At 46.7% G+C, this 27494-nt stretch overlaps 1 protein-coding gene across 3 annotated transcripts in view; it reads left to right on the forward strand.

The window, feature by feature from the left end:
* LOC114857087 (contactin-1a-like) overlaps positions 1-26721 on the forward strand; it is a 48085-nt gene extending 21364 nt beyond the window's left edge. For 2 of the 3 annotated variants that reach the window (XM_029153221.3, XM_029153222.3), the window contains exons 2-24: positions 5891-6022; positions 7040-7078; positions 12323-12449; positions 13097-13275; positions 13604-13699; positions 14214-14420; positions 15043-15142; positions 15402-15583; positions 15820-15944; positions 16401-16518; positions 16716-16863; positions 17704-17831; positions 18331-18503; positions 19087-19210; positions 21077-21238; positions 21346-21495; positions 22031-22101; positions 22256-22490; positions 23099-23202; positions 23407-23593; positions 23674-23786; positions 23872-24028; positions 24774-26721. In XM_029153221.3, the coding sequence (XP_029009054.1) occupies positions 5971-6022; positions 7040-7078; positions 12323-12449; positions 13097-13275; positions 13604-13699; positions 14214-14420; positions 15043-15142; positions 15402-15583; positions 15820-15944; positions 16401-16518; positions 16716-16863; positions 17704-17831; positions 18331-18503; positions 19087-19210; positions 21077-21238; positions 21346-21495; positions 22031-22101; positions 22256-22490; positions 23099-23202; positions 23407-23593; positions 23674-23786; positions 23872-24028; positions 24774-24850 (3054 nt within the window). In that variant the 5' untranslated portion in view covers positions 5891-5970 and the 3' untranslated portion in view covers positions 24851-26721. The remainder of the gene's footprint in view (positions 1-5890; positions 6023-7039; positions 7079-12322; positions 12450-13096; positions 13276-13603; positions 13700-14213; positions 14421-15042; positions 15143-15401; positions 15584-15819; positions 15945-16400; positions 16519-16715; positions 16864-17703; positions 17832-18330; positions 18504-19086; positions 19211-21076; positions 21239-21345; positions 21496-22030; positions 22102-22255; positions 22491-23098; positions 23203-23406; positions 23594-23673; positions 23787-23871; positions 24029-24773) is intronic. The other variant, XM_055510023.1, reaches the window with a different exon arrangement.
* Positions 26722-27494: the final 773 nt, after the last annotated feature.

Consider the following 27494-nt stretch of genomic DNA (forward strand, 5'->3'; position numbering starts at 1 on the left):
CTGAATTTGGATTGCATTCAATCAATCAGCTGTTCAGTTATTAGCTGACTAATCATTTTAGCCCCAAACAGTACGATGTGTGTGTGTGTACTGTGTGTCAGAAGTGTTTGTGACCTCCTGGATCTTTGTGTGGCATTAGCTGACACTGTGTCCAAGCAGTGCTCATTTTCCCTCCTCTATCTGATTAAGACCAATCCAGTGTTAACCCCATCCTTTGCAGGATTACTGCAAATCTGTTGTTAGTGACTGGCTGTGATGGGGGTGTTGATTGTGTGTTTAACGCTCAGGCAAGGGGGCAGGGTTTTTGCATCAACGGCTTGTTTTTGAAGTCTATCACTCTCTCTATCTGTTGTGACTCGGCTTCCACGCCACCAGGGGCAGCCTGGCTTCACCCTTTTGGTTTTGTGTCCTTGTTTCCTGTCTTGTGTTTCCTGTATTAGTTTGATTGGGTTCACCTGTCTTGTCTGGTATTTAAGGTCTCAGTTTGTGCACAGTCTTTGTTGGTGCATTACTTGTTAATCGTTACTCGTTACTCGTTATGCGTTACTCATACTTGTTACTCGTCACTTGTTAACGTGCCATCGTGTCCTGTCCAGTTCAAGTTCAGTGCCATGGATCCAGCAAGACCAGATCTGTCCCCACACTTTTTGATGCGCTACGGGGTCATATTGAAAGCAGCCACTGAAGCTCCTAGGCTGGAGGCCAGGTTAGTAGCAGTCGAGCTGCTGGATGACATTTTGTGGGAGGAACCCTGGTTGTTTGAGTTCCCGGGTGTGGCAAAGCTGTGGGTTGAGGTGGGTGCGATGCGCGATGAGCTACAACGCGCACTATTTCGCCCCCCTCTTCCAGACTCGGGGTTTCGTTTTTGTACCGGGCCCCCAGACTTCCATGGACAGTCGCTCATCTCCAGCTCGTGGGTTGGCGCGAAGATGGGCGTCCCTGATTCGGCTCGCACAACGAACTTCACTGCGTCTGTTGCACAGCCCCCGAGACGTCAGCGTTCAAGGCGGAGGACGCTGCGCTCGACGAGACAGCAATGGAGGGCTGCTGTTCTCGCTCCTCCAGACCGGCACTTGGAGGACCAAGTGTCGGAGCCCACTGGCCGTCGGCCGGCAACCGTGTCAGCGGGAGACCCTCTTACCCAGCGCTCTTGGGAGGGAGCACTGGATGGGGAGTCACAGCGTGAGGATGCCGCTGTTCAGACTCCTACTCCTGCACCAAGGCACTTCCACGAGGAAGCGTCGACGGGTGCAGATTGGCAGTTCACTACTGCTGTGCCAACTCCACGGCCCCAGCGCTTGGAGGAGACGCAGGGCGTGGAAATACAGCGGGGCAGTCCCGTTGCACAACATCTGGTTCTGGTTTCGGCCCCTCGGCGTGGAACGTCAACGCCGCAGCCGAACTTCCCAGTACCTGCACCACGGTGCCATAAGGTGGCGGCGCCGTTCAGTGCGATTCAGCGCGACAGCACATCAGCTGTTGCCTTCACCTCTTCATGTTTGGCTCCGGTTCCGGCTCCACGTCTAGTTTCGTCTCTGGCTCCGGCTCTGGCTCCACGTCTGGTTTCGTCGCTGGCTTCGTCTCCGGTTCCGGCTCCACGTCCACGTCTGGTTTCGTCTCCGGTTCCGGCTCCACGTCCACGTCTGGCTTCGTCTCCGGTTCCGGCTCCACGTCCACGTCTGGCTTCGTCTCCGGTTCCGGCTCCACGTCCACGTCTGGTTTCGTCTCCGGTTCCGGCTCCACGTCCACGCCTGGTTTCGTCTCCGGTTCCGGCTCCACGTCCACGTCTGGCTTCGTCTCCGGTTCCGGCTCCACTTCCACGTCTGGCTTCGTCTCCGGTTCCGGCTCCACGTCTGCCCTCCAAGAAGGGCGCTTCTCTGATGGTGGGGCTGCTTCTTGTTTCCCCGAGGGCAGCACCTCGTACGGTTCCTGTCGCCAAGCCACGTTTGACCCTTGAGGTTCCTGGTGGTCCAGTGGAGGCCACGTTTCGTCGCGGTGGTCCAGGGAGGACGCCGCTGGTTCCCGTTTGTCGTCGCGGTGGTCCAGGGAGGACGCCGCTGGTTCCCGTTTGTCGTCGCGGTGGTCCAGGGAGGACGCCGCTGGTTCCCGTTTGTCGTCGCGGTGGTCCAGGGAGGACGCCGCTGGTTCTCGTTCGTCGTCGCGGTGGTCCAAGGAGGACGTCGCTGGTTCTCGTTCGTCGTCGCGGTGGTCCAAGGTGGACGCCGCTGGTTCTCGTTCGTCGTCGCGGTGGTCCAAGGAGGATGCCGCTGGTTTTCGTTCGTCGTCGCGGTGGTCCAAGGAGGACGCCGCTGGTTCCCGTTCGTCGTCGCGGTGGTCCACGAGTGGCCTTGGGCCTCATGGGGGCTAGGCCACCAGACTGGTCGCCTTGCCGCCATAACTTCCCGCTGCTATGCTGGCCCTGCCTCTACCGTCGACGCCCACCCAGGGAGCTGGACCCGTGTTCAGGGGCACCAGGAGTGCCAGTCGACTCCCAGCGGCTGCTGGGTTGGACCCTGCCTCGTTGGCACCCACCATGAGACTGGTGGAGGACTCCTCAGTTTGTTTTGGACTTGGTTACTTTTGGGAGTTACGTTAGTGGGGTTGTGTTTTGATCATACAACTGTTTGTGATGTTATGGGTTATTTTTGTTTGGAGTGTTTACTGTCTGGTTGTCATGTTGGGTTCTCGTTTCTGTCTGTGTTTTTGTCTTTTCGTTTGGCCCTCCTCCTCGCCTCCCTCCGCCCGCCCAGCTCGTCTAGTTTGTGCGAGTTCGCCGTCTGGGAGCCGGCTTTGAGAGGGGGGCTCTGTTGTGACTCGGCTTCCACGCCACCAGGGGCAGCCTGGCTTCACCCTTTTGGTTTTGTGTCCTTGTTTCCTGTCTTGTGTTTCCTGTATTAGTTTGATTGGGTTCACCTGTCTTGTCTGGTATTTAAGGTCTCAGTTTGTGCACAGTCTTTGTTGGTGCATTACTTGTTAATCGTTACTCGTTACTCGTTACGTGTTACTGGTTATGGGTTACTTGTTACGTGTTGCAGTGTCGTCGTGCTCTTGTGCTCTGTCCAGGTTTGTGTGTTTGTTCACTGTTTGTTTTGGATACTGTTGGTTGCATGTTTTGTGTTTTAGTATGGCTACTTAGTTTCCTGCTCTGCAGTGATCTTTTGTTTTACCTGTGAGTTATATGTGTTAGTTTGCATTTTTTGTTTCTGGCTTATCCTGCAGTCGCAGCGTCCTTAGTTTGTATTGTTCTCAGTCTGTATGTTCTATTTATTTATTAAATCACTTATTGTCAGTCCTGTCTGTGGGTCGTGCATTTGGGTCCTCCCTCCCAGTATAGTTTGAAGGCCTTTGTAGCCTGTTCCCCACTCATAGTGAGTGTGTTTTAAAATACAGTTCAGTCCAGTTTGACCCTTGTCCATAACACTATCACTCTCTCGAGATCTTGATCATACTCTGCTGCTTCCTGTCGTCCTTCCCTTCATTCCTCCTCCCACACATTACTGGATCTGGATATGACGGGAAGACTTGGAACAGAAAAGCAGGGGTTTCACTCACTTTCCCTTGGCTTATTCCACTCCGAGGGGTTTATGGGGTCATGCTAAGAAGCAGAGATGATAGTATTGGTCTGAGTGCAGCCGTATATTCCCAGAATCTGTCCCCAGCAGCCTCAACTTGCAGTAATATAGATTTCTGATTTGAGAGCAATGAGGTTGAAAATTCTAGAGGGAGTTAAAGAAAAAAGAGAAAAGAGATTGAAATTCAGCGAGCAAAGCGAAGGTGGGAGTGGAAAAAAACTTGACAAGAAAAAACACCAAAATCAAACCATAAGCAGTAATAGCTCTGGCAACATCCAGGGTGTGATTTATGGGGGAGAAGAAATGGCCTTGTTTGAGGGCTGTCACATGTGGCCCTTGTGATTTACTGCGATGACTGGAGCGCTCCCATCAAGTGTGTTCAGGCTGCGAAGATAAGACAGGAAAGGTAGGAGGGCCCATTAATGCTTATTACAGGAGCTGTGTGGTGCTGGTCCAATGCTTTCTCTACAGTATTTCAATTAAGTCACATTTCTTAATAGACAAAGGGGATCAGTACTTTCACTGTGTTGTGACACTGTAATGAGGCTCCTTGTTGTTTCACCCAATCACCTAAGTGCATCTGTTATGATCATTTAAAATACCACCTAAGTAACAATATTGACGTTCAGTGAAGCCTTCGAGCCTAGGCTTTGACAGATAGCAGCGTCTAATAGGTGAGCAGGGCTCCCCAGGTCTTTGTTCCACAACAACAGTGTTGTTCCACATTAAAATAAGTGTTAGCCCGGTTTCGTGGCTGGTCACAAAAGGCCCCCCGCAGCACACAAACTGCTCCTTTTGAAAGGTGTTGCTAAGATACAGGCCAATGTGAAAATTAAATTCCCTCTGTATTCCTTCCCTGAAACTGAAACAGCTCAGACATTATGGTCAACTGATTTTTCACGTCATATGCATATGCTGCCACAGTAATTTTGCTTAATTCATTGTGCGTGTTTTGGAATGTTCTGTTGTGCGCCTGTTTTCGAGCCTTGCGCAGCTACACTGTTCCACAGACAACCTTTTAGTGAAATCCATTTGCTGTAATAAGACTTCAATTTGTCTGGAGACTAAAATCTCAATCCTGCTGTCACGCTCAGCCAGCTGACACCTCAGGCTGTGAGCAAAGAATCAATAGTGTCTGCCACATGTTCAATTACACTCTAATCAACACAAAACACCCCAGCACGACCTGGGGATGAGCGGACGGGTCTTATAGAACTAAAGTGATGCTGGGATTAATACTACAAGTACATATATATATGAATATGTTGAATTTGGTTGTGAGTTCTGGTTAACGAGCACTACAAAACATGACAGACAGATAAAAATGATACTAATGATGTATTTTTGTTTCAGTTATCAGGTCAAAGACTTTATGTTAATGCGACGAATACACGCTTATCCTGTGTGGTAAAGTATAACTGACACATTATCCCGTCTAATTTCCCTCAAGGTTTATTCTTATAACTGGTGTAAATGGTAATTAAGTGACTAATTAGCTAATTAATTGAACATCACTTAAAGTCCTTGGACAGTCTAAAGAGACTCATCTTGCTCTGTCAGTGGTAACCCACATTTACATCATCTCTCCCAACCCTCTGTTTCAGTCCAGAAGGTGTTAGAGTTAGCATCTATGTTGTGTTTGCTCTCTGATACAGAGTGTATTTAAATATGAGGTCCATGCAGGAGGAAGCACCTGATGTGTAGACATTTACACGTCCTCCTCGTTTTGACGGCATTCTCCTACTGTAACTCAGACAGCTGTTGCTTCTTACATGGCGTTACTAACTGGGAGCCTGGGTGCTGGCGCTGGTGATCACTGGTGTGAGCAGAGAAATGCTTGCGGACACAGCTTCCTCTGGTAACTGTCCAAATATCAGTCATCGGGGGGTCGACTAATCAAGGGGCCCGGCCCTGGAGGCTAAGAGCACGCGGAGAGGCGGTGAAGGCGTTTGCCACATGGGGGCACAGGCTGACTGCTGAATCTTGCTGGTGCTGAGACAGTGTAGGAATGTTTTTTTGTTTTTCAGTTTATGGATATTACCAAGGCTTTACCATTTCTATGCTTTTTTCTATTCGGGGTATGTTGGTGCTGTTTGAAAGCTACACTTTGCTGTCAAACAGTAAATATTGGCTTTGTGAAATTAAAGCAACAGCCTCAGGTCAAAAGCCTCTTCATGCCAAATTATTTATTTCATTCATGTGAGTGGCAGTGAAGCTTTTATCATATCTCTGTCATTTAACAGTCTCAGAATCATTATTTTTACCATCATTTGACAATCTGTGTCATCCTCTTTCTCTTCCTTTTTTTTCTTTTCAAGGAAAACCTGGCAGTCCTGCTAATGTTCCATCAGCTGAGCTTCTAGCTGTAACCCCAGCAGGTGGTTCTCACATCAGCATCATGCTTCACCTCACGCTGCTCTTGCACCTCCTGGCCCTCCTCCTCTCTGCAGGTCAGTAGCCCATCAGCCGAAAGGGAATGGCTGAATTAGTGGTCAGAATAACCTGGAGGCGCTGCAGCGTGAGCTTCTACCTGTGTTTCAAAAAGAGCAACGCGAGGAGCAGAACGACAGTTGCGTGTGCAACCCGGCGGCAGCTCCAGGAGATGGGAGGGAAGGGGGCTCACGTGACAGCCAAAGATTTTACAGTCGATGAACTACCGTCCTTCAGAACTAATAACAATAACCTGCATGGGCATATCTGCAGAACTGGATTTGATCATGTGCACGGTACAAAATCAAATAAAGCTTGATTTAGTTTTTCTTTAAAGGATAGTTTAATATGGTCAAACAGCTGAGCTGATACAATCCAGCTGTGTATGCATCTGTCATTGATATACAGAAAATATTAGGGCTGAGGTCCAAAGCCTTTTTATACAGGCTGGGCAACGCTGCTGTGCACTGATGTGGCCTGGACACAAAGCAAAGAGGACAGAAAACAGCAGGCCTGAAAATGACCTGTCTAAAAACGGTGCAACCTGCTCTGTGCTCGTACCTTGGGCTACTCGCACTTGTTTCACGTTGGATTTCACATGACCCAAAAAATAGTAGCTTGTGTGGGGAATTCTCCTGGCTTCACATCACATCTTTCTCCACAAGACTTTGAGATCAAGGACCTTTCGTTTTTTTTTTCTTTCTTTTTACACGGGTCTGTTGAATCATTGGAGCTGAGATCACAAAGGTTGTGGCAGCAGTGTAGCTAAAGCTTAGAATATTCTGCTGGAAGTGCTCTTCGGCTGACTGCAGCTATAATATAGAAGTACATAGACACTGCATACATGATTGCACCTTACACATACACTGGCTATACAGCGTTCACCCACACAGGGCTGAGCTGTATGGCTGCAACCAGTCAGCAATCCATGGCTGTTACTGTATTTCAGGTGGGGAATATTGAATTCTCCTTGTTTGAAACCAGAGTGAGCTGTATTATTATGTATTACAATACTAATGCAATGTATTTTCTTATAGATGCATCAGTGCATGAGGAGGTACCTGACTTTTATGCAGGTAAGAAAAAAGAAAGGGTGCTTGATACTTTCAGTGCCTTTAAATTCTATTCTACCATTGAAGTTTTAAATTACAGTAAAGAATTGAGACCTTAAATGTTATTTTGTGTGTCATTCAACGCATCTATAACACTGTGGAACAATGTGGGAGCCCTGATCTTTTCCACTGCTTATATTTCTGGGTTTCTCCTATTACAGTAGTCTAAGTCTTAGTAGTAGAGACGGTTAAAGTGTGAGACACTGCACTGCAATACGCAAATGAAGCTCGAAGCTGCATTAGTAGAGGAGAGACTGAGCTACTGTATCACTCACTGTGGGGCTGTTGAACCTGACCAAGCTGAAGTATGTGCAGTAAATCTTTGTGTGCGGGACTGTTGCTTAGTGGGCTTTCACTGTGAAGTTTCTATTCAAACAACAGAGACTCCAGGAAGTCAGCGTGCCAAGCGAGGGAGTCCAGAAATAGTCCCTATTGATTATTTTGTCTAAATCTTGGCTAGAAAGTGAATAATGTCTTTACCCAAATGTTATTTTTCCGTTAATTCAACTATAATGGCAAATTATCAACAAATCTCCTAGATACAGTATAAAGATGTACTCTACCAACAAAGACAGCACAGATATTATATTTTAAATCATAATTTGAGAGCCATCTCTTTTTTCTGCTGGATGGTGACAGTTGTTCTATACTGTTGTTTGCTACCTGCAGGGTTAGTCTCTCGTGAGGGTCATGAAGTGGAGGCAGACTGTCAGCCAGGGGTAAATTGGAAAAGGGCAGCTGCTGATTTGCGGCGTGGGAAGTTGTGATGCTGCGTGCAGTTTGAATTTTGGATGGAATCAAAGAGTTGAAAACGTTTTTTTGTCATTTCCAACCATATGCTCGCTTTTGTTTCAGTCTTTGTGATTTCTAGTGTGTCACCTGACACCTCTACTTGTTTGCAGAAAAGAAAGAAAGAAATTAAGAAATTAACCCTTATTAGTCCCACAGTGGGGAAATTTGTTCTCTGCATTTGACCCATCCCTCTTGGGGGAGCAGTGAGCTGCCACGTCAGCGGCGCTCGGGGAGCTAGCGCGAAGTGTCTTGCTCAGGGACACACCCGATGCCGAGGCGGGGGATCAAACCGCAGACCTTTTGCTTTCCGAGGTCGACGCACTACTACCTGAGCTACCAGGCCAAAAAACCCTGTATGTAGCCCGTAGTCTGCTCTCTCTCCAAAACACCATAGGCTGCACTGTTTAAGGCCACTCTACACTGAAATGTAGGAGAAAATGTTTTGCTGGCTTGATTCTTTTGAGCACTTTGTCAAACTTTGACGGAGCTGAAGGCTTGCTAACACGCTCCGTAAAGGTCAGATCACCGCAGGCAGTCTTCCAGCTGAAATACACCACTAAATCCCAACTGCTCATCATTTATCAATTGCAGTGCCCATCATTCTGCGGTTAAAGGCTTTTTCCAGCCAGTATCTTTCTCTTTTGACTGTTAGAGGTTTGTAGCTTACACAGCATTAAAAAAGTATCAATGTGCCAACAGTGACTTGTCTAACTATTGGCAGCTGTTCCGCGATATGCTCTGTACTTTATACATTTACAACCTGCCAAACTCCGGCTGAAAAACTAATAATGCACTAACCCAACGTGCCAGCTTGGTATCGTGACCCCGTCAGACTGATGGTGTTGACCGTGCTGTGTCACTGTCATTATACAGTGACTTTGCTGAGCTTTGAGGAGGTGCGTGCTCATTTGAGCACCTGTCTTAGAGCTAAAGTTTTAGACGCTTAGACACTTTGGAGAGTGGAACACACTGAATGATGGACAACTGAAAATGGACAATGCTGTGTGTGTGTGTGTGTGTGTGTGTGTGTGTGTGTGTGTGTGTGTGTGTGTGTGTGTGTGTGTGTGTGTGTGTGTGTGTGTGTGTGTGTGTGTGTGTGTGTGTGTGTGTGTGTGTGTGTGTGTGTGTGGACGCTTTAGGCCTTTTAAAGCGCTGAAATTTTTCACAGCAGGTGTTCACTGCAAACACCATGGATCCACTTTGTATTCCTCATAGAACTGTAGCGGTCTGAAAACCTTTTTAAGGACCACACTCAATCCAACAGGGGATGTGCTTTTCATCTTTTATGTTCTTTGTAATTCTAGATATTGTTTTTCATTGCTGGACGTTAAACTAACGCAGGGATCCCACTGATTCACTTTTATAAAACATGCATTCTTCCAAAGCAGAGTGATATGTTACGGCTTGTGAACATTGGCTTCAAATTCAGAGTCATGTTGAAAGAGCTCCTCTGTGCTGCAGACGTTGTTCTAGAGTCTAATTGTTTGTGACAGAATCTGCGAAAGCAGATGGCACCACACCTGAGCACACAGTAACTGACACTGGCCGTACCTCTGCAAATAACCTGCTCCCTGTGAAGCAGAATAATTTAATAACATTTATTCAGCGCATAGTAAATCAGCTGATATTTGACTAAAGGGCAGTTCGGTCCTCCACCATGCCTCACTGTACACTATGGCTCAGAGGATTGTTGATAATTACTGCTACCCTGTGCTTTGGTGCCTTGAGGAAACAATATGTTAACTGTCCCAGTTGGAGACTGAGACAAATCATTCTGCAGCTGTGGCTGAAAACCACAGCTGTGAGTGGGTTGCAATCATCACAGGGTTCATTTCATTTGGGAGTTGGGGTAATTATGTGCCTGTTTTAATGTAAAGAATTTATGGATTTATGCCCTTTATAAACCGATGCTAGTGGAGAGAGCAGGTGCCTAAAATAACATGCTTCTTGGTATTTCCAATTCAAATGAGAGTCTAAACTTACCCACTTTCCATTAGAACGGAGTCTGCGTTTGATAATCAAGTCTGATCACTCCCATCAAGCGCTGACATCTTTATTAGTGAGAACATGTTGAGCATTTTCAGGGTTATAATTCGGTTTAGTGCAGGTCAGGATTAGATGAAGGTGACTGTAATGTTAGCATCAGTCACTGATTTGTGATGGGTGGATGGACAAACCTGTGTATGTGCGTGTGGAAGGTGGCCTCTCACCAATGTACTGGAAGCGTAAACAGAGCAACTCAAAGCCAAATAGCGTCGGGGAAGGAGTTTCGCATAGAGGGAAAACAGAGCATGCGAGACTCACAGATTAGAAGAAACAATAAAAGCAGAGATTGGAAGAGGGCTGCAGAGCGAGCTGGGGAGAGCTTTGCTGTGTTTTTGACAAAACAGATCAGTGCGCTACACAAAACAGGAGGCGACTGAGAGTAGGAGGCAGAGCGAAAAATGAGGAATTGAGTTTTTTGGGAAAACAAGACGAGGAGCACGCGGCAATGCAGTGGATAAAGCCTCGACGCCTGTGCTTCGTTCCATGAGGAATCATCCTGGACGTTGGGATGTATGAGTATGAGGGAGCAAACGGACATCGTGCCAGTTGCTAACACTGGGATCTCAGGGAGGACGCAGGTGAAGAGGAGGCAAAGATGGAGGAGCCGACCGTGACGGTAGCTGTAGGTTGAAGCTACAGAGGACCGAACGGAGCTGCAGCGCGTTAGAGACGGACAGAGAGTGAAACGAGGCAAAGGGAGCGTGTGAGGCCTGCGCGTGTCTCCAGGCGCTGGGCCTTATGTGGCCGCTTTACTCCCCTTCACCATCTGTCCCAGCCCACATTACAGGCAGCGTATAGGAGCAGCACCAGCGCTCGTCCTGCCCAGTAACACTCCAACTGCCTTCTCAGTCCCTCCTCCAGCCCCTGCAGTTCATACTTCATATTCATCTTTATGTGACATATACATAATACAGCTTATTACACCGTAAATCCAGCAGTAGAGCAGGTTTAACCGTTCGCCTTTGTTGGAGCCTGTTTCCTTCCACTCCTTTTGTACTCATTTCCCCTTGTTTCTTCCACTGTAGCCTTTGTTTCCAGGACATGGATTCCCACTTAAAGTGCCTCCCATCAGCCCCACAATGGCCCATTTATGGCACCTCTTATTCTGTCTCAACCATCAATAACCCACAGTGCTTTGGATTTGCATCAAAGTCAAGCTCGCTTACGGTTGGTAGCTGACGTGCGTGAATGGAGTCTTAATATCCGCCACACAGGTCACAGCTGCTTTCCTGATCCTTTTTCATACAGGTTTGAATTGAATCATCTACGATTCGGCTCAGCTCAAAATGGTTTCATGCAGTATTTTAAGTTTTAGAGTACTTGTGTTGAACTTCTCTAATATATACAGTATGAGATTACCGCTTTATTATTGTAATATTCTGCACACACATATTTTGCTGCCTTTGTAGTAGAAGGTGGTAGAGAATGGACTAATATTTTGAGTACAGGCCCTTCTTGTTCAGGTTTGTAAAGGTCTCTCACTGTCTGTCACTCTGACGTTTTCATAGTCGGTGCAGTGCAGGACTGAATAGGAGCAGGATATTACTGCCTGTAAGCGGCAGCTTCTCCCCATTGAGGTGTCAGCTGTGCTCTCTTAGAACTCAGACGCGCAGGGACATAACGCACGTGTGCGCTCGCACACACGCGTGTGCGCTCGCCTCACATTTGTATTCCTGCAGTCACCTACACACTTGATCTGAGAGAATAATCAGCGTTTGGGAACATTTCGCCTCATCGCTTATTCATAACTCAGCATTGTGTTTATGTCTTATTCATGCCACCGCTCGTGATGTCTGTCTGTTTAATGAGTAATTGTGGCTAATTTTATGTGTGCGTTGGCGGCGTAAAAGGCACAGTGAACCAAGAGAGGCATTTGCATCAAGGGTTGCTTCACTACACTGAGGATGACGCATGCAGTACGGAAGGCTCTTGGATTATGCTAAGTCAACGTGTTGTTTGTAGCTGCTGCGATTGTAATTGTAACAACATCATATCCGCTGGCAACAGATGAAGGCGTTATTGTGGTTTGGCACCTGTGAGAACACAGTCATCATTAGTGTGATGTGATTTGAAATCGAGCAGGGTTTTAATATTCAGCATCAGGACAGAGTGTGAGTTTGTTTGGGTTCGAGGATTAGCGATGACCAGGACTGATCCTAAGTCAGCTTCTGAGCGCCAGGCTGACATGCTACAAGGCGCAGTCTGTCAGTCTAGTCATTTGTCGGTACCTGTACATCTGATCCCAGCTGTCAAGTTTTTGATAGAACTGCCCCAGAACTGCCAGAGCTCTGACGCCTTGATATTTCCTGTTTGGATCCCAGACCCAGCTTGTTCTCATGTTGCCTGGTCTCGTTTGTTTATTTTCGGCAGATGAAGCCACAGGTTACGGGCCGTTTTTTGAGGAGCAGCCAGTGGATACCATCTACCCGGAGGAGTCGCCCGAGGCCAAAATCACCATGAATTGTCGCGCTCAAGCCAATCCACCTGCCACATACAAGTAACATATGTTCCCCATAAACCCAGCCTCATTACGGCCCACTGTGCATTCTCTGTGCCTCTTCACGCTCACAACTCACTGGGACGTTTATATTGTACAGCCACTATCCACTAGTGACTCAAAATGCCGTTTGTCACGTGTTTTTTCCTCAGGCGAACAATAAATTAAATGCCAAAATATTGCACGCAAGAATATAACAAATAGCTTAGAAACAAGCTGTGGCACAGACAGGATTGCCATCATTTCTTCCCCTTATCTTGCAGATCAAAATTGAAAGCCTTTTTCAAGATCTATTTCAATTTAGATGTAAATGTATGTAAATGATATTTCTCCGCATCCCCCAATTCAGCTTTACTGCCAGAGAGAATTAGATGTCAGACGTGAAGGAATTAGCCTTGACTATAATTTGTATTCAGCGTTTAAGAGCGTTTGTTTATCTTATGTATTTCTAAATATTGCCTTTGTTATTGCCAGCAACTCCTGGTTTATAGATACACTACCGGTCATTTCTGAAAAGAACAGCCTCAACATGTCTCTGTTGTACCTCATTTACATGCCACAAACAGTTGTATTTAGAATCAAGTACTGTAGTAGTTACCAACGGCTTTAATGCATCTCTTCATTGACCCTGATTGCTTTCCTCGTAGGTGGAGACTGAACAATGTGCTCATTGATCTGACTGAGAAGGACAGCCACTACAGCTTAGCAGGAGGCAACCTGGTCATCAGCAGCCCAATCAAAACCAAACATGAAGGAAAATACAGCTGCTTGGCGACGAACCCCTATGGGACGGTCATCAGCCAGGAGGGTTCCGTCCAGTTTGGATGTAAGTGGCCAAATGTAAAAGCTCAATTAGAGACGGTATCATAACAGAACTGGCCTGGAGCTGTACTTTCATGCACATTAGGTGTTTGGGAATTGTAAGGGCAGCTGGTGCAAAAGTGTAAGTGGAGTGGAAGGGGCCATTTATAACTTCATACTGCTACTGTGGATAATGCACTTTTCTTTTTAACACTAGAGCTCATTTCAAAAGCAATTGTTACATGAACGCACAGGTTTTATGAAAGTTGGCCGTAGCAGATGTCATGTAATAGTGGAATAGCTGTTGAGTGTGAAACGCTCTTACACCTGAATTTTCCGTCTGCCTCTCTCAGACCTCGATCTCTTCTCGTCAGAGGAGAGGGAGACAGTGAAAGTCAAAGAGGGACAAGGGGCAGTGCTGCTTTGTGCCCCCCCACCGCATTATCCAGGTGTGGTACCTGATGCATGAGTGTGAATCTACTGAAGGGTTCCTCTCTCTCATTGTATGTGTGGATGTCATTCTGCTGTAGGTGTGTACAGTAAGTCAGGTGCACTGAAGATTTTATCTGTGTAAGTGTGATTGATATCAGACATATTGTGTTTCATTTTTTTCTACATCCCAATGATGAACGATGAACCAATTTAGTCAAAAAATGGAATGAACCAAATTTTGTTCCCTGTTGAGGTTGAATTGCCCTTCTTCATGCCCTTCACGATATAAAAATATCTGCTCTCTCACTTTTATTCTCAGGGTGCAGCCTGTGTTGGTTTTGTTTCATCCACCATAAAATATATATATATATATATATATATATATATATATATATATATATATATATATATATATATATATATATATATATATATATATATATATATATATATATATTTTAAAGTATGCCCAATTTCGCATTAAACAAGCCAGAAAACATGATGGTGTTTGTTGTGTTTCCCGCTGCGCAGCTGATCTGTCGTTCCGATGGATCCTCAATGAATTTCCCACCTTCATCCCGTTGGACAACAGGCGATTTGTCTCCCAGAAAACTGGTAACCTTCACATCTCCAAGGTGGACTCATCAGACACCGGCAACTACTCCTGCATTGCGTCCAGCCCATCCATTTCCAAGAGTGTCTTCTCCAACTACATTCCCTTAGTGCCTCAGGCTGAGCGTTAGTACCTCTGTTCCTACTCTCTGTTACTTGTTGCTTGTTTATGACCTTAGCAACAACAGTCTGATAATGAAATGACATTCTGTAATGGTTGCAGGGAAACACTGCATCATTGTTTTGTTTTTTTTACTCTTGAAGGCTCTATGTTTCATCATACTAAAAGCGATAAGGTCACACCGCTGTTGTTGACTGCAACAAACTGTATGTCAGAAGTGGAGTGACACAGGAGAACTGTCTCTAAACGGAGCCAGGGTGTTAAGAAGAACAAACGGGAACGTTATACTCTTATAACTCATACTCCTCAGGGATTTACCCAGAATGCCTCAGACTTTCTCTTTGCCATTAAGCCATTTTCACCTGTGGCAATAGCATTTCACAAATAGTGAGCTGGAATGTTTTGCTCCTGGGAAAAGGTTATGAACTGAGCTGAACAGTTTGGGTTCTCTCATGCATATATGGATTATAGGACGCCTTCTGGGTTTAGTGTGACCTCGACTGGTTCTGCGTTGTTTGTGCTTGCATGTGAGGCTGAATTAGTAATTTTGCAAGTTGGGGAAGCTGCTTTTTGAGATAATACAAATTGAGTCATAATTCTGTCCTCCTGTCCTCCTGCTCCTCACAGGTCCCAACAGGAAATACCCCGCTGACCTCGAAGTCAAGTTCCCAGACACCACAGCTCTGGTCGGTCAGAATATCACACTGGAGTGCTTTGCTTTGGGGAAGTAAGTGAGAGACGCTATTGGTCATGTATGAATTATGTGGTGCATCATTTACAGTACTTACATATTGACTACTGACTACATTAAGAAAGTATTGGTCTCTCCAGACATAAATGATATGCATGATAAATTGATTGGAAAAAGTTTTGACTCCCCTCTTTTGTATTGAATGATTTATAAAGCATATTTCAGGATGATGATGCATATGCATTAGTTAAAGACTGCCGTGTGTATTTTTGTTCTCCCTCTCTGCTGTTTCCAGCCCCGTCCCTGAGATCCACTGGAAGCGGATAGGAGGAAATCTGCCCCCGAGTCATGAGGTGCGGATGGCAGGGGCTCAGCTTCACCTGTTCAATGTGCAGCCTGAAGATGAAGGGACTTATCGGTGTGAAGCCGTGAATTCAAAAGGGAAGGACCATCACACGGCACGAGTGTATGTAGAAGGTACGAGTGTGTTACAATGAAAGTACAATGAAAATATGCAGTTTGCAGTCTTTGATCAGCTGTTTTCCGTTCTAAGACTCTCTGTGGAGGATATATTTAACAGCTCCTTGTTCTTAGAGTTCCTGGTGCACTTTCTCAGGTTTCCCCCTTTTTAGGTCTAACACCTACTCTAATGCCTCGAGCATCTCCTCTGGATTTTTCTCAGCTACTTCAGCTCCGATTTTCTTCATTTGCAGCTTTTCCTGAGTGGGTGGAGCACATCAGAAGCACAGAGAAAGACCTCGGCAGTGACTACACCATGAACTGCGTGGCCAGTGGCAAGCCCAAACCACACATCCGCTGGCTGAAGAACGGCGAGCCGGTAATACCCAGCGCAATCCTTATTGTTGTATAATTGAGCAATTTAGCTCTGGTCGTAAAACACACAGAGCCACCTTGGCAGCCGAGTCTGTTCAGTGAGCAGCCCAGGGTTGTTACAGTAGCGCAGCAGTGACAGGAAGCTGGCGCCGTGGGTACACATCATGTCAGGAGAAAATACTTCTTGTTACCGAGCGAGTGCCAGCATTGGCTGCTTCACTCTCTATAGAAGCAACTGTCATCAGGCCTGAAAAATACCCAGGAGACAGCAGAGTGGGGGAGGTTGTTTGATATATACCGCTGGCTGCATCATTATGCAATAATTAAATTGCCTTCATGTCAAATTACATAATTGTCATCTTTGCCTGTGTGAATGTCAACAATGCGCAGCGTGATTTTAACTATTTGCTGAGGGGATTTGAACTACACGCAGAAACGTGACTCCCGCTGTTTTCCACAGTTGGACCGGAAGGAGATGAGGTTCAGCAGCTTGACGTTCGATGATTCTGGGATGTACCAGTGTATGGCAGAGAACCGCCATGGCGTCGTCTATGCCAACGCAGAGCTGCGTGTGTTCGGTGAGTCAAACTCTGGCTGCGGCCACGGCTCAAATGGCTGCGTCAGGCGTTCAAAGGTCACCGTTCCAGCTGACTAATTGGAGCTCATTAGGACGCGTGGCGTGTAATATCAGAGCAAAACGTGGATTTACGTAGATGGAGTGCACATAGATTGGGGATGATTGAAAATGTTACTTATTCATTCCATCCCTCCCCAGCCTGCGCGCCCACGTTCGAGCACAGCCCGGTGAAGAGAGTCCTCGCAGCTAGAAACGGCCGGGTGGTGATTGTATGTCGACCCAAAGCGGCTCCAAAGCCCACTTTCTCCTGGAGCAAAGACACGGAGCTGCTTTCCAACTCCACCAGGTGAGCGGACTCTTAATCAGAAGGAGCGCATCAACCTTAGAATAGTTCCCTCACAGAAGCTGCTTGGGTTTGTCTCTGTAAGTATTCAGCCAAGCGACAACTTGGTCAAGTTGTCACAAGAAGTATCTGATGTATTGAAGTCACAAGAGTCTATCCCCTTTCGAGTCTCAAAACACTGAAGTATATGTAGTGATTTAGGGAACTTAATATGCTCTAGAGCACCCAAATCTACCAGACATAAATTCAAAGTGATCGGCACGTATGCACCACTTTGCTGTCTGTCGGCGTCTGACATTAATCTCATTCCAAAGCTCATCCTGGTCAGACTGGATGTGTAAAGCGCTGCCTTGTGCTCCACACTGACTAAACAAGCCTAATCTGGAGGCTTCTGACACCCCCACCCTACAAACCCCATTCACCATATTGGGACTTAGATGGAGGAGGAGCAGCAGTCAAATTACTATGCAGCATGCACCTCCTAATGCGCCGTATGGGTGCTGTCTGTGTGAGGGAGAGTGTGGAGCAGTGATAGGGCAGCAGGCACGAGACTGCCTGTCATGCACAAATATGAAATGTGCAGAGAAAAGCTGATAGAACACTGTTGCATTCGCCTGTAGTGGAAGTTAGTGCTATTTTTAAGTTCATATTCTTACGTTCTCTTTTTTGGAAACACATCCATTAGATGTCAGATAGACAGTCAGAGTTCTTTCCTCATTTTTCATCATCCACATAGCCGGGGAATAATACACAGTCAACTTTCGACCTTCACATTGTGCTGAATATTTGATATACTGAGCGCTTTCTCCGCAGTGTGAAGAATTAATTGTGGTTTCTCCCCAGAGTGTTTATCTGGGAGGATGGGAGCCTGGAGATCCTCAACGTGACGCGAGCAGACGAGGGCAGGTACACCTGCTTTGCCGAGAATGACCGAGGCAAGGCCAACAGTACCGGCTCGCTACTAGTCACAGGCAAGTGTCATCCAAGCAGAAATGAACAAGCAATAAATGTCTTGGTGCCTTTATTCTGATGTTTCCAGGACAGTAGGTGTTGCTTTGATGGATGACAGCCTTGACTGCAACTCCTCCTGTCGCTCACAGTTTAAGCAAACAGTCCTGACCTCCAAACACCTATTGTTGAATTATGGCCTTCTGAGCAGAGCAGCAGTAGACAGACCACTGCATATTTAGTGGTAGGAGCAGGGTTTAAAATTTGGTGAAAATTTACTTAAAAATGGACTGAATTTATTCCGTGAACATCACTGAGTGTATTGCCATTCTTTAGACATGCAGTGTCAGCTGTTGAATATTTGCCTAGCAGTGCATGGAGCACAGCTCTTTTCTGCCCTCTTCTGGACATTTATGAACATTGAACGATGCAGTTTTTCTGTTTTTGATTGATCAAAGGCTACAAGCATCACCTACACCTTTACTGCCCATTTATGGTGCTACCTTCTGTCTTCTGCCATAGACTCCACAAAGATCACCTTGGCACCGTCCAACGCTGACGTCAAAGTCGGTGAGAACGCGTGGATGCAGTGCGCCGCGTCTCATGACCCCGCCCTGGACATCACCTTCATCTGGTCCGTGGACGGTCAGGTTATCGACCTACACAAGGAGAGCCGACACTATGAGCGCACCCCGGTAAGACGTTTCACTCACTGCACTCTATTTAGCTCCAGCCTGGACTTCATCCATGATCAAATCATATTTGGGGTTGACTTGATCTTTTAGTGTTTTCATTGGACTACCTGAAATGAAAAACATGACTCTTGGAGCCAGTTCATTGCTTCCCTGAGTGTAATAGTACATTTTATATTAGTTTAATAGCAATTTCCTCTAGTGCCCATTATTGATGGCATGATGTGGAGCTCTAACCATAAACTGGTGGTTAGCATTACTCATTTGTCACTCTGACCACTAGGCAAACAGCTTATTATGACTGTGATTAATGATGGCCCATTTTTTTTACACAAGGAAGATTTTGCCCTTTGTTAAATGGCTTCTACTTGGTGTCCGCAAAGACAGTTTGATTACAGCCGTATATTTTCATAGTAGCTTTTACATCATACAGTGAGAACGCTGCCTGTAACAAACACTCCGTGGAGCGGTCGCCCCTTTGTATCTGAAGCCGTTCAGCTCAGCCCGCTCAGCCCGGCGTTTGTATCGTGATCGCTGGTGCTTTGTTCTACGTTTAATTCAATGTTGCCTGTGCTTTTTTGTGTAGAATGGAAGCTCCAACGGTGAGCTCCTGATCAAGAACGCCCAGCTGAAGCACGCCGGACTCTACACCTGCACCGCACAGACGCCCGTTGACAATGTTACGGCCTCTGCTCACCTCGTTGTCAGGGGTGAGTCACACATGAGTAACGCATTATCTAGTCATCATGTACCTAAAACCTGCACAAGTCCAAAGCACACCCAGCACAAAGTAGATGTTTCCAGTAGAACCTTATCCAGTCCCTGTTTATTTTATGATACAGTGTATAAACACAGGGAGTCAATTCAAACAGCTGTTGGTGCATTGTGTGACCTGAGGTTGGCACAGTTCTCTTTGTTTGCTATCATAACTTGCTTTGCTGTTATTGTGATTAAACACCACAGAAGAAGCAGTGTTTCTGTGTCATAAAGACAGTTTTGAATCGGTTTGGCTATAGATGAATAAAGTGGCACTGCATACAGCGTGAGAGCTGTTGGCGTTGCAGCAGCTATTGCAGTATTTATAATAAATAATTGCAGTTATTAGTTGTCTGATGTCAAGTGACTAACGTGTCTAGAACAACAAAGGTTTCTATCACACGACGCACTGTTTTGATTGGGGGCGCCCAATCCTTCCAGCCTCATTCGGACGTCAGCCGGCGCAAGGTAAACACTGCCACACTTTGTCTGTCATTTACTGTATTTCACCTCCTGGATGATTCACCGGGCTTTGTTTCCCCCCGCCGCATCCCGATGAGTGAGAGCTTGCCTTACATCCCTCCCATTAGTCCTTGAAACGGGGCCAGGATTGTCGGACAAAGGGTCTCTTTAAAGAGGCACCCAGAGCTCTAGCAGCGATCTGGCAGCCAGTGATCCCTGTTGTGCGCTGGGTGAGCGCCCGCCGCGGCGGCTTTCAGAGCAGGTCTTGACAGATGGCCAGGTGAACGCACAGAGGCTGAATGTGACGTTTCCCAGAGTGAAAGCAAAACACGGGCCCTGGGCCGCTCCTAATGGAGTGCCAAATGCCAGCAGTGGAGCGAGAGGGAGATGAAAGACGTCCATTTATCACGGCAGATGAGGAAGCAGATCTGCTGCGTGAGCGTGTTGAAGCTGCAGACGTCCTGCACACCTCTGCACCTGTAGCTTGTTATTAGTTGGGATTTGAGAGATGTTTTCACATGTGTGTGTGTGTTTTTGGAGCATGAAGTTACAGTCCTGCCAGGAACAGTGTTAAAATGTAGGCCTCTGAATTAGGAACTGGATTCAACGTGGTTAATGCTGGAGCCCATCAGTTCACAGTATCCTAAGCGTTCAACATGACATGCAGCTGTATAGAATCTGGCCCATACTTCATCCCTTACATTGAACTGTAACAAAAGTTTGAATTTTTGCAGTTTGCTCCGTCCCGACTTTTGGAGCGGGGAAAGCGTAGTCCAGCTCTGGCCGTCTAATCGCCTTACATGACTCCGCTCATATTCATGACTTGGAAAAAGTAAATCCTGGCTGATTCCTCAGGCTGCGGGTTGGGAGATTGACCCTGATACAGTCTGGGTTTTCTATTAGGCCATTTTTATGTTCCACTGGAAGAATCAAGAGGGGCAAGAAAAATACTGGAGTCAAAAGCTTAACCTAAGATAAAGTTCATACAGGATATGTCAGTGCTCTTTAAGCTGCGATGCCCTAATCCATCACTTCCTGCCAGTGTCTTTAAAGACCAGATTAAAAAGAGCAAACGCGGGCGACTTCATGTGCTTTTTCATTAGTGTCAAATAGACATTTTGAAGGTATGTTGAATTGTATAAATCTTCACTGGCTCGGGACCTTTTTCAAGAGTCTCCTCTGAAGCTTGAATCAAGCTTTCAATAACTCTGTAGTCTCTCTCTGTCCTTCTACTCTTTCGAGCTCAGGCCTACGGGGAAATGTCACTTGTCGCTACACACCTCTGCAGCCACTCTTGTGTTGATTGCCCATCAAACGCACTTTCAAGTGGCCTTTTCTTTTTTTTTCTCCATACCAAGGTCCGCCCGGCGCCCCGGGAGGGGTTCGAGTGATAAACAAAAGTGACAAGAGTGTAACGTTGCAGTGGAGCCGTGGAGCCGACAACCACAGTCCCATCTCCAAATATACCATCCAGTACAGGGACGCCTTCTCCAAAGAAGTCTGGAAGAATGCCACTACATGTAAGTAGCTCAAAGCAGCTCACGTTAAAGCTGAGCTGACTCTGATGTCAACTGAAGTGGTAAGAATAGGTTCTAGTGCTTTAATGTCTGTGCGCATTCTTCTTCAGCCCCTGCGGATGTAGAAGGGAACGCAGAGGCGGCCACGGTGGTCGATTTGTTCCCCTGGACAGAGTATGAGTTCAGGGTTATCGCCACCAACACTCTGGGTACAGGAGAGTCCAGCAGCCCGTCGCCTAAAGAGAAAACACTGGAAGCGGGTGAGAGTCTGTCCTGATATGGTGAATGAGGTTCATGGATGAAAGAGTCAGAGCGAGACGCTACAGTCCAGCTTTCCATTCTGATATTTAGCCATCATTTTGTTTTATTGCACTGTTTACTTGTGTTACAGTATCACGGTAGAAGTAAGTCAGCAGAAATCCCATTATGCTGCACTTTCTTCTACTATTGCTGCCAAACTGACCACACAAACCTCTACAAATGAGCACTTTGCTGAAACTGTATACTGAAATTCAATTATAATATGGAGCTCACATGCCAACAATAAACTTTTTTTTAAGCTTAAAACAACGACCTAAGGCAAAACACTGAAGCCTTCGACTCTATGGTCAGATTCCCGCATGGACATTAAGGTGTTGCGTTTGGCGCAGGAGAAGACAACTGATATTCCATTTGTAAGGAAGGGACGCTTCAGTAGTGCTGCCAGGGCTCGGCTGCGGCCCGTGTGGGCTGGCGCTGTTCGTGTGGATTCCTAGCGTGTGGGCTCACAGTTGTGCCTGTGCTGTCTTGTTGTAGTTCCTGTGGTGGCGCCCTCGGACATCGGCGGGGGTGGAGGGACAAGCAGAGAACTGACCATTACATGGACGGTAGGTTTGGACTTTCCACTGGCAGCTTAGCAGCACATGGAAGCGAGCTGCGCTCCTCTGCTGGTGGAGTGTGCAGTGTAGGAAAATGAGAAGGAGGAGAATGTGGCAATCTGGTGCAGCCCATAACCTGCCTTGTTTGTGTGTTCCCTATCAGCCCGTGCAGCCACAGTACTACTACGGGCCTAATTTCGGCTACATTGTGGCCTTTAAACCCCAAGACGACAACGAGTGGATGAAGGTGACGGTGGCTGATCCGCAGGCCAAACGCTATGTCCACAAGGACTCGTCCATCCCTCCCTCCACAGAGTTCCACGTGAAAGTCAAGGCATTCAACAGCGCAGGAGAGGGGCCCTACAGCCTAACAGCCGTCATTTATTCGGCTCAGGATGGTGAGTGCTGGAGGGAATCACAGCTCTCAGCACTAGAGAGTGTGCGAGAATAATCTTGTGTATCATCCTGGTTCTGTCCTCAGCGTCAGAGAACCAGGAATGTGCCAAAATGCCAACACGCTGCTATTTCAGTCTGTCAGCGTCCCCACCAGGGTTCCCAGTAAAGCAGGACCCATTTAATAGGTCTGCATGTATAGCTGTGAGGAATTTTAATACCTCATGAAAGTGAAGCCACCCTTCTCCTTCCCTGCAGTGGGATTATCAGGATCCGTGTAGCATGAACCAGAAAGCTGATAATTCGCTCAAGGATGCAAAGCATTTAGCCTAGTTATTAACTTTCACTGACAGACAGTTGCGATAACCACTGGAAACCCAGACTTGATGGGTTACAGAGATGCCCTGTTGCCGTGGTAACTCACTTAATGAGGCCAATAGTAACACAGTTTAGGAAGTGCTGCAGATTAAAGCTCATGGCTCAAGCATCCATTTAGTGTGTTGATATGAAACAAGACATATTCATACATGTGAAATACTCAGTGTCCTGTACAGAAACCACCTCTTGTTGCTGCACCTCCACCTCTTCACAATGTTCTCTGTGTTTCACTCAGCTCCATCTGAAGCCCCTTCGGGTGTCGAAGGCAGAGCCCTCTCCGCCACAGAAGCCTTTGTGTCGTGGCTGCCTCTCCCACAGAGCAATATAGATGGATACCAGGTTGTTACTGAGCAATGTCTCCATATGCCGCATGTGTCCTTTAAAAATGTCTGTTTTGGTGATAATAAAGTCCAGAACATTCTCGATAATAATATTTGAATCATTGCAGACATTTTTTTTCAGTGTTTTGCACGTCCTCAGGGCCTCCATAGCATTTACTATAATACTCACAGCCCTTTTAACTACTGTCCTTCTGCGTCTCAGCTGAAGTACTGGAGGAATCAGGAAGACAGCGAGGGCGGGGCCCAGAGGGTGGTGGTTCCCAGCCGGGAGAACCACACCAGGCTGGAGGGAATGAAGCCCAACTCACACTACGTTGTTGAAGTTCGGGGCTACAACACTGCAGGATTCGGGCCCTCCAACACTATCAGCATCCACACCAAGAAAGCCCGTATGTCGAGCTTCATAGCAGCTTAGTGTAAACCATCTCATTAGAAAGCACAGTAGTAATCATGTATTTCCTTTGACCAGCTCCAAGCCAAGCCCCCAGAATAATACGGCAAAAGTTAAAGGGCAAGTCTATAAATCTTGCCTGGGAAAACGTGGAACCACTGGCTAATGAAGCATCGATAAATGGCTACAAGGTGAGTGAAATCCCAGCGTTGGCAGCACTGATGCCTCTGATGCAACACTACAGTTCTGGTTATGTTGGTTCGTGTCCATACGCAGGTGCTGTGCAGGCAGCAGGGCCACTCCACAGGCCCCGTGTACATAACCAGCCACAGGCACATAGAGGTTCCCCTGCCCGAGGAGGGGAACTACGTGGTGGAGGTTCGGGCGCACACGGAGGGAGGAGACGGCGCTGTGACGCGGATCAACATCACAGGTACCAGACGAAACACTCACATCACTCAAAGCAAAATCGCAAAACGCTCCACATTGATGTGAGAGGACGATAATCTATGATAAAAATATATGAGAATAATCTTTAATGGTTATTTTTAAGTAAGAAAATCCAAACTGTGGTCATGAGGTGACGCACTGTGGCCGTTCCTTCCAGTCCCACCATTTGTTAGGGAGATTATAGCAGGTCCAGAGTTGGCGCTGGGTTATCATTTGTCACAGCCACAGGGTTCCCATGGGCCAGAGCACAGCTGTCACTTCGGTTTCATAGATTGGGAAGCTAAGATGGGAAACCTTATGGTCCGTGACTAAAGCCTTCATAGCCCACTGACTGGATCCTCTCACTGGCTGATAGACTGACAGGTAGCTGACTGAATGGAGGAGGACTTAAGCCTCTGTAATTGATCTTGATGAGTAAAGGAAACCCCCCCTGTGGTTTTCCTCATCCCTTATCATTCAGTCCAGACCCCAAATGACAGCTTGATTCCTTAAACCCGGGAATTTAAGCCAAGGGGGATTTCAAATGCGGGGCACTGACAAATGGAGGGGCTATTTAGGGCGACCTCCACACAGATGGTACATAATATCACACTTCACACGCCAAACACGCTCTTTTAGGTTGACGGCAGGAGCTGGACACTCAAGCAGTGTCATTTGCCCCCAAATCGCCAACAAATGTGCGAGTCAGTGGGAGAAGACACTGACGTGTGTGCGTGTGTGTCTCTCAGGTGGGGGTGTCATGGCCGCCCGGTCTCTCGGCCTCCTCTCCCTGCTCCTGGTGGCCCTCCTCTGCCTCAGCCTCTGAATGTAGCACCATCTTCACTTCCCGAGCGGAGGACTCTGTTGTGGTTGAAGCCTATGCGGACTTTAGGACTCTTTCCACGATGTTTTGGTTCGACCCCGTAACCCTGGACGTTATATTCCAACTCCCACCCTCTGGAATATGTTTGTGGAAAAAGACACATAAATGGAAAAATTGGAAATGGACGAAGACATCCTTTATTTATCCACAAAAGCCTCTTTGAAGGAGTGTCAAAGGAGATATGTCAGCTGTTTAAATATGCCTTATATAAATGTCTGCACTTGTCATTCACAGTGACTTGTTGAAACTTGTGTAATGGATCATAACCAAGGTGCAAATGTTTCACTTTGCATGAGTTGGATGTTTTGTCTTTTTACATCATGGAGCCGACTTTTCCGATCAGAAGCGTCGGCTTCACTTGGTAAAATCTATCCCGCAGGACATTCCATAGCTGAAGGTGAACGAGTAGCTGTGAAGGAGAAGTGTATGAGTTTATGAAATTGTCTTTATGTCATTCTTTACCTGCAGTTCAGTGTAATTTTCTTTTCTAAATGAAGAAACCCTCTGTTACAGAGATACCGTCAAAGCGAATCTTAACCTCTTATACATGATTTTATTAACAAGCATCATAGAGAAAAGAGCCATTTATGTCATGCTGAAATAATATATTCAATAACAGATATCGTTTTGCTATCTAATATACTATGGATGCTCTCTGAAGAGAAGTGATTGGTCTGACTTGCAATCTATGCTGACTTCCAAATCCATCTACGTTCCATGTTTAGCTACAATAATTCGTGTGTGCAAAGCTGAATGTAAAGCGAAGGACAGAGCGACCTGTCGGACGTGCAGTTCAACCGCTGCATCGAACGTGTGCGTGTGAGACTCTAAATGTTATACAGTATGTGTGCGTCTGTGCGGCGACCAAGGCTTCGCCGTAGAATCTGGGTCACTGTTGGAACCGAGGCTGGAAACCGCTCCACGTTCGCCCTCTTTTGTTTTGACCACGGAGGAACCAGCTGGAGCTTTGTGTAGAACGCTGGCTTTTATTTTGTGTACATTTTCATTTCACTCCTCTCGTTTATGGCTTCGAGTGTCTGACAAAGTGGCTGCTTTCTTTTCCAATGAGACAACTTGCTTCGCTGCAGCAAGCTGCTACAGTTTAATTCACTTTTCAGTATCCGCAGAAAAGAAAAACCCTCCACGTCAGCGGTGAGAGCCCACAAAGAGCTCACGATGTTCCACTGCACGGTTTAGATCGATTATCCAATGATCAGAAATATATAAACATTATCAACTATTGTTTTTGACTCTTATATATGTGGCTTCACCCACCTCCGATTAGACACTTTAACATTTATTTGGAGTGCGGAATGAAAAGCAGTTTTGATTTCTGACCAGGCTTCTACATTGTGACTAAATCAACATCCACCACAAAGTGCTTTTCCCAGTTTCCCTTCATGCAACAAGTCATAAAAAGAGTTGCCAAATGCACGAACGCCTTGAACGCTGACATTGCTGACGAAGCGGCGGCTCTCCATCCTAACACGCATGACGTCGGAGACCAAAGTGGTGCGTTTCTTTGCGACGGATCGGCTTCGCGTGCGGTAAAATACATTCCACGACCGAGTGACACCCCTTTACGACCGAACAGCGTCGGTCCACGGCAGTCACGTGTACAGTAGCTGCTGAGCTCCATTAAACCGGTCAGTTCACATCAGGTCCTGGTGTGTGGGGTTCTAGAGGCGGCGGCGGCGTGTTCGGCTGTTTGTACAGTTCGGTGCTTCGCTGGTTGAGAACAGCACATGTGAGGGAGGAAACTGGAACCTTTCATTGACTGAACAAGGAACAATAAAGATGTAGTTGACTACTGACTCGCTCTGCTTCTTTAATCTGATTTCATGTACTCAGCTGCTGGTTTAAAGTACTTTATATGTGTACTGTATATATACAGTACATATATAAAGTACTTTATATATGTACTGTACATATACAGTACATCTCAGTGTTATGGACTACAGTATAAACACACCACAGATGACATCTACAGCAGCTGCAGCTGCTCTGGTGCATTAATTCACCAGCCACTGTCACAGTTTCACTTTGAACACTTCACAGAACACAAAGCAAATGTGTCCGAGGTTGAGACCGGGACGGATTCTCCGCTGAGGATCAGGTCGCCGGGGCCTCAGGAGCCGCTGCGCTCTCAGATGTGATGAAGTACTGGAGCCCCTACGGTCGGCGCCGCCTCGGATCCGTAACGTCAGACCGGTTCCAGAGAGTCGCTAATTTAATGAGTTACTTTCATTCCGTTTCTATTTCATGCTGACACTGAACCGGTGGCGGCGTTTGGATCTGTGCTGTTACAGACCAGGCTGCTTTTCAGGCAGAAACAGCTGCCGCCTCCTATCAGGTGTCCGGCAGATGAAAAGTGGCCTGATCTCACTTCACTTCTCTTCGTGGATCAAGTCGAAAACAAATGAATGCGATTCTTCAAGCCTCCTCTCGGTTTCAGGTCGTTCAATGAGATCGGATCATGGAGGGAACAAAAGGAACGTGAATTTCCTACCGTGATGTTTTTCCAGATTTGTCCCATCAGTCCAGACTTTGGCCTGTGTGATAAGTGATCACAGGTGGTTGTGTAGCA

Source organism: Betta splendens, chromosome 6, assembly GCF_900634795.4.
Source record: "Betta splendens chromosome 6, fBetSpl5.4, whole genome shotgun sequence".
NCBI classification, from domain to species: domain Eukaryota; kingdom Metazoa; phylum Chordata; class Actinopteri; order Anabantiformes; family Osphronemidae; genus Betta; species Betta splendens.